The sequence below is a fragment of the Oncorhynchus mykiss genome, chromosome 2, assembly GCF_013265735.2.
Source record: "Oncorhynchus mykiss isolate Arlee chromosome 2, USDA_OmykA_1.1, whole genome shotgun sequence".
NCBI classification, from domain to species: Eukaryota; Metazoa; Chordata; class Actinopteri; order Salmoniformes; family Salmonidae; genus Oncorhynchus; species Oncorhynchus mykiss.
Window position 1 is genome coordinate 76,039,576 of NC_048566.1, and position 13,850 is coordinate 76,053,425.

General features: G+C 39.3%; 1 protein-coding gene across 12 annotated transcripts in view; it reads left to right on the plus strand.

The window, feature by feature from the left end:
* Nucleotides 1–13,568, plus strand: part of c2cd5 (C2 calcium dependent domain containing 5) — a 59,262-nt gene extending 45,694 nt beyond the window's left edge. For 7 of the 12 annotated variants that reach the window (XM_021572241.2, XM_021572266.2, XM_021572234.2 and 4 more), the window contains 9 exons: nucleotides 3,846–3,944; nucleotides 4,073–4,162; nucleotides 6,819–6,891; nucleotides 7,048–7,140; nucleotides 7,713–7,751; nucleotides 8,083–8,184; nucleotides 10,214–10,410; nucleotides 10,574–10,720; nucleotides 12,143–13,568. In XM_021572241.2, coding sequence (XP_021427916.2) covers nucleotides 3,846–3,944; nucleotides 4,073–4,162; nucleotides 6,819–6,891; nucleotides 7,048–7,140; nucleotides 7,713–7,751; nucleotides 8,083–8,184; nucleotides 10,214–10,410; nucleotides 10,574–10,720; nucleotides 12,143–12,268 — 966 coding nt within the window. In that variant the 3' untranslated portion in view covers nucleotides 12,269–13,568. The remainder of the gene's footprint in view (nucleotides 1–3,845; nucleotides 3,945–4,072; nucleotides 4,163–6,818; nucleotides 6,892–7,047; nucleotides 7,141–7,712; nucleotides 7,752–8,082; nucleotides 8,185–10,213; nucleotides 10,411–10,573; nucleotides 10,721–12,142) is intronic. The other 5 variants (XM_021572320.2, XM_021572329.2, XM_021572257.2 and 2 more) reach the window with 2 other exon arrangements.
* The last annotated feature ends 282 nt before the right edge of the window (nucleotides 13,569–13,850 follow it).

A 13,850-nucleotide genomic window follows, 5' to 3' on the forward strand; every position in this document is an offset into this window, starting at 1 on the left:
TGTTCTACTTTTACTACTGTGCTACTTCTAATACTACTACTGTTCTACTACTACTACTGTACTACTACTACTACTACTGTTCTACTTCTACTACTGTACTACTTCTGTTCTGCTACTGTTCTACTACTAATACTACTACTGTACTACTACTGTTCTAACTACTACTACTGTACTACTTCTACTACTGTGCAACTTTTACTTCTACTACTACTGTACTACTACTACTACTGTACTACTACTGTTCTACTACTACTGTACTACTAATACTACTACTACGGTACTACTACTACTGCTATACTACTAACTACTACTACAACTGTTGTACTTCTACTACTGTACTACTACTGTTCTGCTACTGTTCTACTACTACTGTTCTAACTACTACTACTGTACTACTTCTACTGTTCTACTTCTACTACTGTGCAACTTGTACTACTACTACTACAACTGTTCTACTATTGTACTACTACTACTACTACTACTACTACTACTGTTCTACTTCTACTACTGTACTACTTCTACTAATACTACTACTACTGTACAACTTCTACTACTGTACAACTTCTAATACTACTACTGCTCTACTCCTACTACTACTACTGTTCTACTACTATGACTGTACTACTTCTACTATTACTACTGTTCTACTACCTCTACTACTGTTCTACTTCTAATACTGTACTACTTCTACTACTAGTACTGTTCTACTACTACTGTACTAGTACTGTTCTACTACTACTGTACTAGTACTGTTCTACTACTACTGTACTAGTACTGTTCTACTACTACTATATTACTTCTACTACTATTCTACTGCTACTATTCTACTGCTACTAGTTCTACTACTACTATTATTCTACTTCTACTACTACTGTACTACTACTACTACTGTTGTACTTCTACTACTGTATTACTACTGTTCTGCTACTGTTGTACTACTACTACTGTTCTACTACTACTACTACTAATACTAATACTACTACCACTGTACTAGTTCTACTACTACTGTTCTACTTCTACTGTACTACTACTACTCTTCTACTACTACTATACTAGTTATACTACTACTATTATTCTACTACTACTGTACTACTACTACTACTGTTCTACTACTAGTACTACTACTATTGTACTACTTCTACTACTGTTCTACTTCTACTACTTTACTACTTCTACCATTACTATTATGGCTGTTCTACTACTACTACTACTACTGTTCTACTACTACTACTGTTCTACTACTGTTCTATTACTACTACTACTACTGCTACTACTGTTCTATTACTACTACTACTGCTACTACTTCTACTACGACTTTTTCTTCTACTATTACTACTGTTCTACTAAAACTACTACTGTTCTACTACTACTACTGTACTACTGTACTACTACTACTACTACTACTACTGTTGTACTTCTACTACTGTTCTGCTACTGTTGTACTACTACTACTGTTCTACCACTACTACTACTACTACTACTACTAATACTACTACTAATACTACTACCACTGTACTAGTTCTACTACTACTGTTCTACTTCTACTGTACTACTACTACTCTTCTACTACTACTACTATACTAGTTATACTACTACTATTATTCTACTACTACTGTACTACTACTACTGTTCTACTACTACTAGTACTACTTCTACTACTGTACTACTTCTACTACTACTACTGTTCTACTTCTACTGTACTACTTCTACTAATACTATTACTGCTGTTCTACTACTACTACTACTGTTCTACTACTACTACTGTTCTACTACTGTTCTATTACTACTACTGTTCTACTACTGTTCTATTACTGCTACTACTGTTCTATTACTACTACTACTACTGCTACTACTTCTACTACTACTGTTCTACTACTGTTCTACTACTACTGCTACTACTGTTCTACTACGACTACTGTACTACTTCTACTACAACTTTTTCTTCTACTACTACTGTTCTACTACTGTTCTATTACTACTACGACTACTGTACTACTTCTACTACGACTTTTTCTTCTACTACTACTACTACTACTACTACTACTACTACTGCTACTACTGTTCTACTACTACTACTGTTCTATTACTACTGTTCTATTACTACTACTACTGCTACTACTGTTCTACGACTACTGTACTACTTCTACTACAACCTTTTCTTCTACTACTACTACTACTACTACTACTACTACTACTGCTACTACTGTTCTACTACTACTACTGTTCTATTACTACTACTACTGCTACTACTGTTCTACTACTACTACTGTACTACTTCTACTAGTAGTACTGTTCTACTACTCTAGTACTACTTCTACTACTACTACTACTACTACTACTACTGTTCTACTACTACTACTACTACTACTACTACTACTGTTATGCTACTACTGTATTACTTCTACTACTACTGTTCTACTACTACTACTGTACTACTTCTACTACTACTAGTACTGTTCTACTACTCTAGTACTACTTCTACTACTGTACTACTTCTACAACTACTAGTACTGTTCTACTACTCTAGTACTACTTCTACTACTACTGTACTACTTCTACAACTACTACTACTGTTCTACTACTACTGTAATAGTTATACTACTACTGTTATACTAGTTCTACTACTACTACTGTACTACTTCTACTACTGTTCTACTACTAGTACTACTCCTTCTACTATTGTACTACTTCTACTACTGTTCTACTTCTACTACTGTGCTACTTATACTAATACTTCTACCACTGTACTTCTGTACTACTACTACTGTTGTACTACTACTGTTCTACTACTACTACTACTGTTATGCTACTACTGTATTACTTCTACTACTACTGTTCTACTACTACTACTATTGTACTACTTCTACTACTAGTAGTACTGTTCTACTACTCTAGTACTACTTCTACTACTACTGTACTACTACAACTACTGTTCTACTACTACTGTACTAGTTATACTACTACTGTTATACTAGTTCTACTACTATACTAGTTCTACTACTACTACTATTATTCTACTACTACTACTACTACTGTTCTACTACTAGTACTACTCCTTCTACTATTGTACTACTTCTACTACTGTTCTACTACTAGTACTACTCCTTCTACTATTGTACTACTGTTCTACTTCTACTACTGTGCTACGTATACTAATACTTCTGCTACTGTACTACTGTACTACTACTACTGTTCTACTACTACTACTACTGTACTACTACTACTACTACTGTTCTACTACTACTACTACTGTTCTACTACTACTACTACTGTACTACTACTACTACTACTGTACTACTTATACTAATACTTGTACTACTGTACTGCTACTACTACTACTAATGTTGTACTAATACTGTTGTACTACTACTGTTCTACTACTACTGTTCTTCTACTACTACTTCTACTTCTACTATTATTCTACTACTTATACTACTGTTCTAGTACTACTCCTTCTACTATTGTACTACTTCTACTACTACTGTACAACTTTTACTACTACTACTGTACTACTACAACTTCTACTACTTCTACTAATACTACTACTACTACTGTTCTACTACTGTACAACTTTTACTACTAATGTACTACTACTACTGTACTACTTCAACTACTACTATTCTTCTACTACTACTACTACTACTACTACTACTACTACTACTACTGTACAACTACTACTGTTCTACTACTACACAACTTCTACTACTGCACTACTACTACTGTATTACTACTAATGCTGTACGAGTGTACTACTACTACTTGGCAATTACTACTACTGTTCTACAGGTTATTGAGAGATTATAATATGTTTATATTTCGTTCTTTGCCAATCCCCCCCCTCCTAGATGTTTACATCCGTCAGGGTGTACAGACTCAATAATGCCAATCTGACCAACCAGGGCCTCAACAAGATCTTCACTGACCTCTGTGAGAATTTACTCAAGGTAAGACCACACACGCACAATGGGGATACGCTGGTCAAGCCCATGCATTGGTGTTCCTCTTACTTAATCTACGTAATCTTTAACTTCTGTATTAAATTGAAATGTCTGCTTTTTATTTGTCTGTGTAGAGTCTATACTTTAAGTTACGTTCCATGATCCCCTGCTGTCTATGCCATCTCAACTTCACTGTAGCCGTACCAGAGGAAGAACTCATACAGGTGAGAAGACACACACCTAAGAACACCTCTCCTATTTTGTTCATATTTCCTATAAACATTTTGGTCAGTATTAGGGAATTGGAATTGCCAGGGACCTCAAGATACGATATTATAAAGATACTAAGGTGCTGATACGATATGTATTGCGATTCTCACGATCCTATATGTATTGCGTTTCGATAAAGGTGTTTTATTGATTTGATGTTCCAACATATTGTTCACTATGCATCTGCTGCAGAGAGACGAGAGAGCATGAGAAATGTTGTTTTGTTCACTCAGGGAAATAAGTGCTGAAAACATGTTGGCTCACTATTTAAAAAGAAGATGGAGAATAAGCTATATTCCTCAAACTCATCGCTGGGCCTCGAAGCCAGTTTCACTGCGTTTTTTAATTGTTCCCCTCTAATCCGGGACTGATTTCAACCTGGGACACCAGGTGGGTGCAATTAATTATCAAGTAGAACAGAAAACCAGCAGGCTCCAGACCTTGTAGGGTAAGAGTTGAATAACCCTGGGTTTAGGGCTGGGCGATATGTTTGTGTGCCATATTCCAAATGCCTGTATCGCAAGAATCAAGGTTTTGTTATTCTCCGTTTTTTTTTTTAGCATTTATGTCCGCTTGTTCTCATGTTGTATTTTTGATTTCGTCTCATTCACTCCTCTTGTGTTGTGTGCACCTTCCCATTTACATTAGAGGTCTGTATATAATGATGAAATGCATGTCTCCGCCCTAACAAGACAGGAAGGCAGGCGACAAGCTTAGGTTCAAAGATAGCCTCTAGAAAATGCATTGCCCTAATTTTGGACAATATTTTAGCAAGAGTGAAACCTTTCACCACAGATGGAACAATGAAACAGATATTTCACTGGATGTATAAATTTGAAGCATCTGCCCGGTGTTTCCACTAGTGAGAGGAAGCCCAGTGGCCAGCAGTGAAAGGAGATGGATTTTGGTCGACATTCTGCAAATTTTCTCATCAATTAAACATTTGATCTCAATACAGTTTTCTGTTCCAAAACTAGAATCTGTTTTGAACAGAGGGGACTAAGTAGAGTAGACTTTACCCTTTGTTACAGTTTTAAAAAATTGCGTCGTTTAGAAGGAGTGCAAAGGCGAATTGAGTTATTACACGCACTCGCTTCACAGAGTAGGCGTTCCCTTACGGAAATATGTAGATGATGCTAGAACAGGCAAATAGGATCTCGCTAGCTCGTGCTTGGTCTGCCCACCTCCTTGCTTGTTCTGCCCACTATTACTCATTTGTTCTCATTGGGAACGAAAGACTGTGGTCTATCTTGGTTTAGTTATAAAAATCTTTGCTTTCAACTTCGCCTTTTCCACTATGGTTTACACACACACCAAGCCCCTCCCCCTGCCTCCATTCGCCAACAAAGTTGAGATTACATCTTCCTCTCTGACAACTCTCTATTTGAGATTTGGTCCAACAGAATCGGTCACATGGACACCAAAAAACAAAGTGAGACATTATTTTACTGTAATAGAGGAGAAGTAAAATTTTCTAACGAGACCATTTTATGTCTCAACTACCCAAATTGCGTGCAGAGCAGACAATACTGAAACGAGAGTATCAATGAACATTGATTCTGGAAAATGAATTCTGTTAGTCGCGAGCGGCATTGTGGTACCACATACCGCTAGCAGCATTTTAGCCAAAGACTGTTAACTAGTCTGTGTTTTATAAATGTGCAATAAACATAAAACACAATTATATAAGGAATTGGCAACTTGTTTCCATTCTGAGAAATAAGGTAGGCCGCTTGATTTCAACATGTGGACAGGCTAACATGCTTTTCAAAGAGTTGGAGACAGACCGAATGGTGTGTTCATAACAATTCAACTGTTCAACCTTGTTAGCTTGCAAATAGATCCCAAGTTGGCTAAACTTGAAATATAAAGATTCGCTGACTAATCACTAACACGTGGGCTTGAGAGATTGTTGATGAGAGCCGTGTTTAAAAAATGGTGGAGTCTAATGGCTGCTACAAGATGTTAGTCATTATTAGTGAATGTGCATTATGCATGGTTCTAGTTAAATTTGTAACAAAAAGGGGCATTTTCATAGACAGACTTGAAAGCCAGATCAGTGATTATTGCAAAAAAAGCAGTTTAAACTATTTTGATAACATTCTTAAATTATTAGTGGGTCTTATGGTTGTGGAAGGCTTATATTTAGCCTAGGTATAACTTCACAAGCCCTGAATTCATTAGATTATTGCTGACTATTTGAAATGCACCATTTGAAGTGTATTTTACCTTTAATTGTACAACAACGCGTATTAAGTAAAAAAGTATATATTTAAAAAACATTTGAAAAAATCTAGAAACCCCTATATGTTTTTAAAAATCGGGATAAGATTTTTAGGCCATATCGCTCAGCCTTACCTGGGCTATAGGATGGGTTTTAGTGCTTGTACAGCTGACTAGCGCTAGCTAAAGCTATCTTTTTAAGAAGTCGATACTTTGAGTCAAATATCTATACAATACCCAAAAATAATACTGCAATATGAAACTGTATACATTTTTCCCCCTATCACTTTACCTGATATTAGTGTCAATAAATGATAGCGACAAGGTAATGATAGTTTAATTTTCTCACATACCCTCTCCCGTTTTCTCTCCCCCTGTCCTCTCCAGGTGGCGGTGACAGCTGTAGCCATGAGTTTTGACAAGGAGACTCAGCTGGCAGCAGACAAGGCTCTTAACAAGGGTTAGTATTCTCAAAGGCTGTAGTTCAGGGGTTAGAGATAAGAGTCTGGTGTTATGGAGAGCTGAAGGAGACGAGACACTTGAGATTTTAGTTAGTGCACTTGGGTGGGTTGAGGAGTGAAAGAGATTAAACTCTGTGTGTTTGTTTGTTTTCCAGGGAGTGGTGAGAATGAAGAGCAGCTACAGTTTTCTATGGAGCTGTGTGGAGAGTCAACGTCTTCCAACAACCAGCCTACAGCCAAACCTTCAGGTACACCAATCCTTATCTCTTATAATCCTGGATCACTAACAACTGCCTAACCTTTAACCTCCAATAGCCATCCCTCAGCAGACAAAACATCAGAAATCCTCTAAGCGCCTGGAACGTTTCACTCCTTGAAGCTCCCTTAACCATAGTGTTCTACTCTGTCCTCTATTTCAATATGTTCTGTAGTAGTTGTGTTAAACATGACTTTACCGCCTGTGACTGTATGACCAGGTAAATAATGTAACTGTATAACCAGGTACATCCTCTCTCAGGTGTTTTAGACCTGCAGCCATGTCTGTGTGTGTAGAGCTATGTTGAGTAGCACTGTGATGACTATAAGAAAAACAATCCTGGTCATCACTGATCTGGAGAGAGAGCTGGGGTTAAACCAAAATGGCCGCCCTCCACAACAGCCAGGACTAGGAGCTAGACCTAGGAGATAGGATTTAGGACAAGGGAACAAGATGTGGATATAGGACCAGGTATAAGGAAGTGTCTGTAAGGTATTGAGATACAGTGTGTCGTATCTTGCTGAGGCCTGAAGAGTCAACATCTGTGGTTGTGTGTGTCGACAGGTCTTCCAGAGAGTGCCATGACCCACTCCTCATCTCGAGGTAAGCTCCCCCACCCACCCCCTCCTTGCTGCCATGGCTACCACGGCCCTTTTTTAAGTTCTCATCCTTTTGTTCTCCTGCTCCGCCCCAACCTCCTCCTTTTATTTTCTCTATATTCTTTTTCTTTATGTGTCTATATTATGTTCTATGTCATGGGTGTATGCGGTTTTCGGAACGTGTGTGGTGTGTGTATGCACGCGCATGTATGCGGTGTGGATGTTGTGTGTGTGTGTGTGTGTGTGTGTGTGTGTGTGTGTGTGTGCGAGCTTGTGCACGTGTGTGTGTGTGTATGTTTCTCCAGTTTCCTCGGTTGATTACGGTTCCTTTGCAGACAGATGCAGCACCTGGCTAGAGCTGCTTAGGCTGAAAGCTCACACCATAAGACGAGGATCAGTTAAGACAAGTAGGAGGACACAGTCGCTAGCAAACTCTGGTACACACACACACACACACAAACATACACATCCCTCCCCAATTGCCGCTGGGGGGCGGAGCATCACAGATCATGCACCAGCTGATTAACTAGAGTGTGAAAGTTGAAGCCCCGCCCCTCAGAGGAATGACCAACCAACAGCCAGCGTATAACCTCTGACCCTGTCGCCATAGTGACAGACATGGAGGAAGTAAACATGAAAGAGGATCTTAAAACACACTAAAAACATATCTCACTAAAGCTGGCGACTTGGGGGAATTGCAGTTTGATGCTACATAAATGAACTTTGTCATAAACTGTGATGATAACTGGGCATAATTAACTGGGATTAAAAAACAGGACATGTCTCAAATCACACCCTATTCCCTTTAATGCACTACTTTGGAACAGAGCCATATGGCAGATCCCTGTGTAATGCTCTAACTCGGGAGTGGGGAGGGATTTGAGATGCAGACTTAATGTTATTCAAATTGCTCTGAAGGTCCCAGGTCGGATTGAAGCATCATTCACTATGTTACGAGATGGAACATCTTTCACACTCTGGCTTGATTGAATCATTCTGCTTAGCAGACTGCCTAATTTGTTTCTGTTTTGTATCGATCGTACACACACACACACACACACACGCTAATTTAAACAAGGCCACATAGGGACTCTAACACACACACACAAACAGGTAAATGCATGCACACACACACAAGGCCTGGCCAGTCTGTCTGTCTGTATGTACGTCTGTCTTGTCTGTTTGCAGAGGCTGTATGGTTGTTTGCCTGTCTGTCACTGAATGGTGCATGGCAGCTCATCGCTTTCATCACTGTGATTATACTGTCATCATGCTACACTGCTGCGCATTCTCTCACACACACAAACAAACAAACTAACTAACTCACAGCTTATAGTGAGTGAGTGGTTCATTTGGGAGGTGTGGGGTCCCTAGTTTGTGGGCGAGCCTAAACAATATATACTGACAAAGACACCTATCACAGAATATTACAGGTCGCGGCGGGACCTACACGTTTTTTGATAGAATGACTGACTGTAAGGTAAGTTATGGCAACTTTTTAAATGGACACTTTACTCAAATGAATCAAATATATAATTTCCCCCTCCAGAAATGAGCCCAATAACATATTTCTCCATATCGTCAGGCTGTAGCCCAACTGATGCAGTATAGTGGCAATAAATAAATAAGCTGAAGCATAGGGTTTCTCATCTGTATTTACCCCATTGGGCTGATCATTAGCTAGACCAAACTCTAAAAATGATCTTGTTGCTAGTTAGCAACATATTGATGGTTTGAAAGTCCCTGGAAATGTGCCACTGGCACTCATCAAAGGACCATGTACAGTGAATATAATGTAGGCCTACCAGTTACACCTGACCCGTGCCACATTTAGCCATTTAGCCCTGGTCTCCCCATGCATTCAACACTATTGGCTAGTGCTAGATGTGCATAAACCTAGCTGCTTAAAATGGTGCAGTTCCCACATTTTTAGGAGTTGAGAAATGAGCATAGTAAAAGATCCTCCTCTTCAAAACTGCTTTCAAATGTGTGTGTTCCCACCACTGCATTAAGAACGCTGTACAATGACTGGGCATGCATGTTTCTCTTCCTGTGCAGAAATTTGAATGCTCCTAACGCTTGAGAGAAATATTATTTTCTCGTATAGATTGTGACAAGCTGACCAATTTAATAAATAAACTATTCTACTATGGGGTTGTCTGATTTTGCTGTTGCTTACTCATGTTGTTGGCTGAGGAAAAATAAATGTGGACAAAAGAAATTCATTAGATATCCCTAATTCAAAATGTGCTTTTCCAAAGTTACCAGCTCTCATTTGGATCTGCCTAAATTTAACCCGTTTGTAGTTTGCATTCAAACTCCACACACACACTCTATATCCATTTCCTCCAGCTCATAGCTCATCATATTCTTTGTAGCACCATCTAAAGGCTGAGTCTGGTATCTCCATCCCTCCCTCCCTTTTTTTCTCGCTCGCTCCCTTTCTCTCCCCCATTCTCTCTCCAGCCTCGTCCTCAGAGCGCTGCAGTCCTCTCCCAGAGGTGCGGTCCCGGTCCCTACGCTCCACCAGGTCGTTGCCATGCGGTGCCCCTGTTACCGTGGTGAAGATGACTCCTCTGTCCTTTCTCCCCAGGACGCGTATAGTCAAATACTTGGGAATCATCAACATGTTCTTCATTAGAGAGACCACGTCACTACGAGAGGTACACGCACACACACGTTTGTGTAATAGATTCCTGCAGGTGTCATCAGAGATGAGTAGGAAATGATTACATGTCTTTCTGTGGTGTGCGTAGTCTGTTCCTCTGCTAGCTCATTGCAATAATTCCGCAAAGATGAACATATTTACCTGTGTGTGTTTGTTAGGAGGGGGGTGTAAGTGGGTTCCTGCATTCCTTCATAGCGGAGGTGTTTGCCATGGTCCGTGCCCATGTAGCAGCTTTGGGGGGCAACGCCGTAGTGTCATACAGCATGAAGGAGTGTGTCTTCATGGAAAATCCCAACAAGAACCAGGTACACACACACACACACTGTTCATTTGCTCTTTTAATTAAAGAACTGGAGGCCTATAGCATTGTTCTGTTTGAACTACAATATTTTCTCAAAGAACCACCAGGTTAACCCCTTACACTCGTGGAACTTGACCTATGTGGTTTGGGCCAAATTGAAATGAACTATAATAAGCATAGGTATGACCATGGTAGCAATTCGAAGATAACACATTGAAGGTTATGGGTAAATGAGCAGACTCCAAACATTACACTTGATTTGATGTGCTTTTTATATTTACTGTACTTTTACACAGCATTTGTCAATAACAAAATCTGAAAATACTCTGGATTTATTCAGTAACAATAAGAATATTCATTGAAATGTTGGAGTAGGTGCAAGATAAGAAAACAAGATTACAAGGGTTTGAGTGAGAGGTTGTCTTGAAGTGGCCACACACCTGTCAACTGTACACAGTTCCTAAGTCATTTCAATGCACTTTTATGACACAAGGAAAGAGTCTTCAACTATAAGGTGCTTTTTTGTAGCTCTTCTAGCTTTGATATTGAGGAACTAGAGCAAGAACACTTGAAGTGTATTGTTTGGAACACAGCACTGTGTCCTCACCATCACACAATTACTTTTGATGTTTAAAAAATGTTCCGTTATAAATTGCAATCTGGGTCAGGTGGGCATCATTTGATATCTTATTCTATTGCCAACATGGCTAGCTAAGTTATAAAATACGATCTCACAGTGTTAGGCTTTCAAAAGGCACTTCAGACAAACAGATTGTAATTTTAGTGAGCATAGTACGGAGTCATGAGTGCATTCAAGTGCGTGTTCCACTGCAAATTTTCTCCACAATATAACAAACAGGTTCATTCTGTTCAGGACAACCCAGGGTATAACGCATGTTTTCCTTGTAATTGGATCAAACATAACGATCACAAACGTTGATTCTGTAAATTACTTGAGTTTTCAAAAAGGAAATGTGAGGTGCATGGGTGTGTGGTTAGCTTGCATGACATCAGTGGTATTTATTATATTCCTCAACATCATCTTTTAGAACACATCAACTCCTCTCGGTTTACAGCATGTCCCTCACTCAGAGAACAGATGTGCAAAAAAGTAGCCCAGTTAGCAGGAGGGATTGGGAGCATGTTGTTGCACTTGATGCTCAAGTTTATAACGGCTGTCAGTCAAAACTCATACAGTGCTGTGAAGCAGATAACTGGAGCTCTGACGTCATGCATGTCATGTTACTGTACAGCCACTGTGTTCCAATTTAGGCACTTAATAACTAATTCAATAACAAAATCTGACATTTTCAACCCGTGTACGGGATGACGGGCTGTGAGTGCAAAGGACTACAGACCCTCATGTCTGTCTTCTTTTTCTATCTCGCCCTTCTCTCTCTCTCTCTCTCTCTCTGTCTCTCTCCAGGCTCAGTGTCTGATTAATGTTAGTGGTGATGCTGTCATCTTTGTCAGAGAATCAGACCAGGAGGCCATACCCCCTCTGATTACTTGCGGACAGACCAGCACCACTGGGGCTGATGGGACCACATGACACACACACACACACTTGAGTCTAGCCATCCAAATAATTGTGATTTATGTCTGCCATAAACAGACTAATTGATGGAGAAATTGTCCATTAAGGCACTCTACATAAGCCATTTAGAGGCATTATGTAATGTCTTGTCTGTCTGTCTGTCTGTGTCTGTCTGTCTGTCTGTTGGTGATATAATAGACATTCCAATACATAGTGAAGTTTTAGGCAGCTAAAAGACTGATTGCTCTCCATCCAGACTCAGCAGTCACTAGCCGGCCATTCTAAAGTGTACAGGGTAGTCATTAGTACACAGCCATGGTAAAGAGTACCATACTCAGTACAGCAGGGTTTCCCAATAGGCAGCCCGTGGGCCAAATTCGACCCGTGTGTGGTTTTATATCATTTCAGAGCAAAACAAAACATGGTTTTATATCATTTTTGTTCTTTGACATAAGACTGTAAAATCACCAGGAAATTAGCTCAAAGTGATTTTAATTTAGGAAATCTGTTTCCAAGTATTCACACGCATAGCTATAGGCATATGTGATCGTATCCTAATATAATAAAATCAAATCGTGTGAAATGATTGTTTTTGTGAAATACTATATCTGTTTGGGATTCTTGTGGTCAATTTGAAGGGTACTAATTATTTATAACTATTTTCTGGACCCCTGACCATCTGCTCAAGGAAAAGTAGGCCCACGATTTAGTAATTTGGGACCCCTGCAGTACAGGGTAGCCACTACTGAAGATGGCCATACTAGAGAACAAAATTGAGTTTAATTGTCTGTCACTGTATGACAATGTTTTTGGCAAACATGCACACAAACATACACCCACCCTGTGGACAGCCTCCTGTCACACTCCTGGCTGTCCTGACTGCGGCCTCAACGGTGTCCATACTACTGAACTCTCCTGTTTTTAACAATCATGTAAATGCTGGAAAATAAACTTATTGCGATGACCTCTTTTTGTTCATAGTCTGGGTGCAACGATAACTTTTATTTGCGTAAATCTACTCTAAAATCTGATTTTAGTATTTTTATAAAGTTAAAGTATATTAGTGGTGTCTAATTTTGCATGTCTAATGAAGTCCTTGAAGTTTGATTCATTGTGTAAGAAGTAAGGGTACGTGATGCGTTCTACTGTTAATGAATACAACCTGTTTCTCTTTCTCTGTAAGACTTGAATATAAATAAATATAGAGTGTGTTACTTAGTGTCTAGCAGCATGTGTCTACTATTGCCATGACTCTGTCAGCTTGTTGCCTGAGATAAACAGTACTGCACAATAAACTGAACTATAGTGAAAAACAGCCTGCCAGTGTCTGGTCCGGTCTATCGGTGCCTATCAATTATCTCCTGTTATAAATGGTTTTTACTGAAAGCATTTTGATGTCAAAGCAGATAAGAATGCTTTGAAACTGATTAATTTGTACATGACAAGGAAATATCAAGTTACACAGAGGTGCGTTCAGATCGCTTAAACTTTTGCAACGTTGCGAAACGGTGTGTACTGGACGACACGTTTCCCCAAAACGTATTGAACAGACTGACGTACGTTTGGTGGGTGTAGCTTGAAGTGGCCATGCTGACAC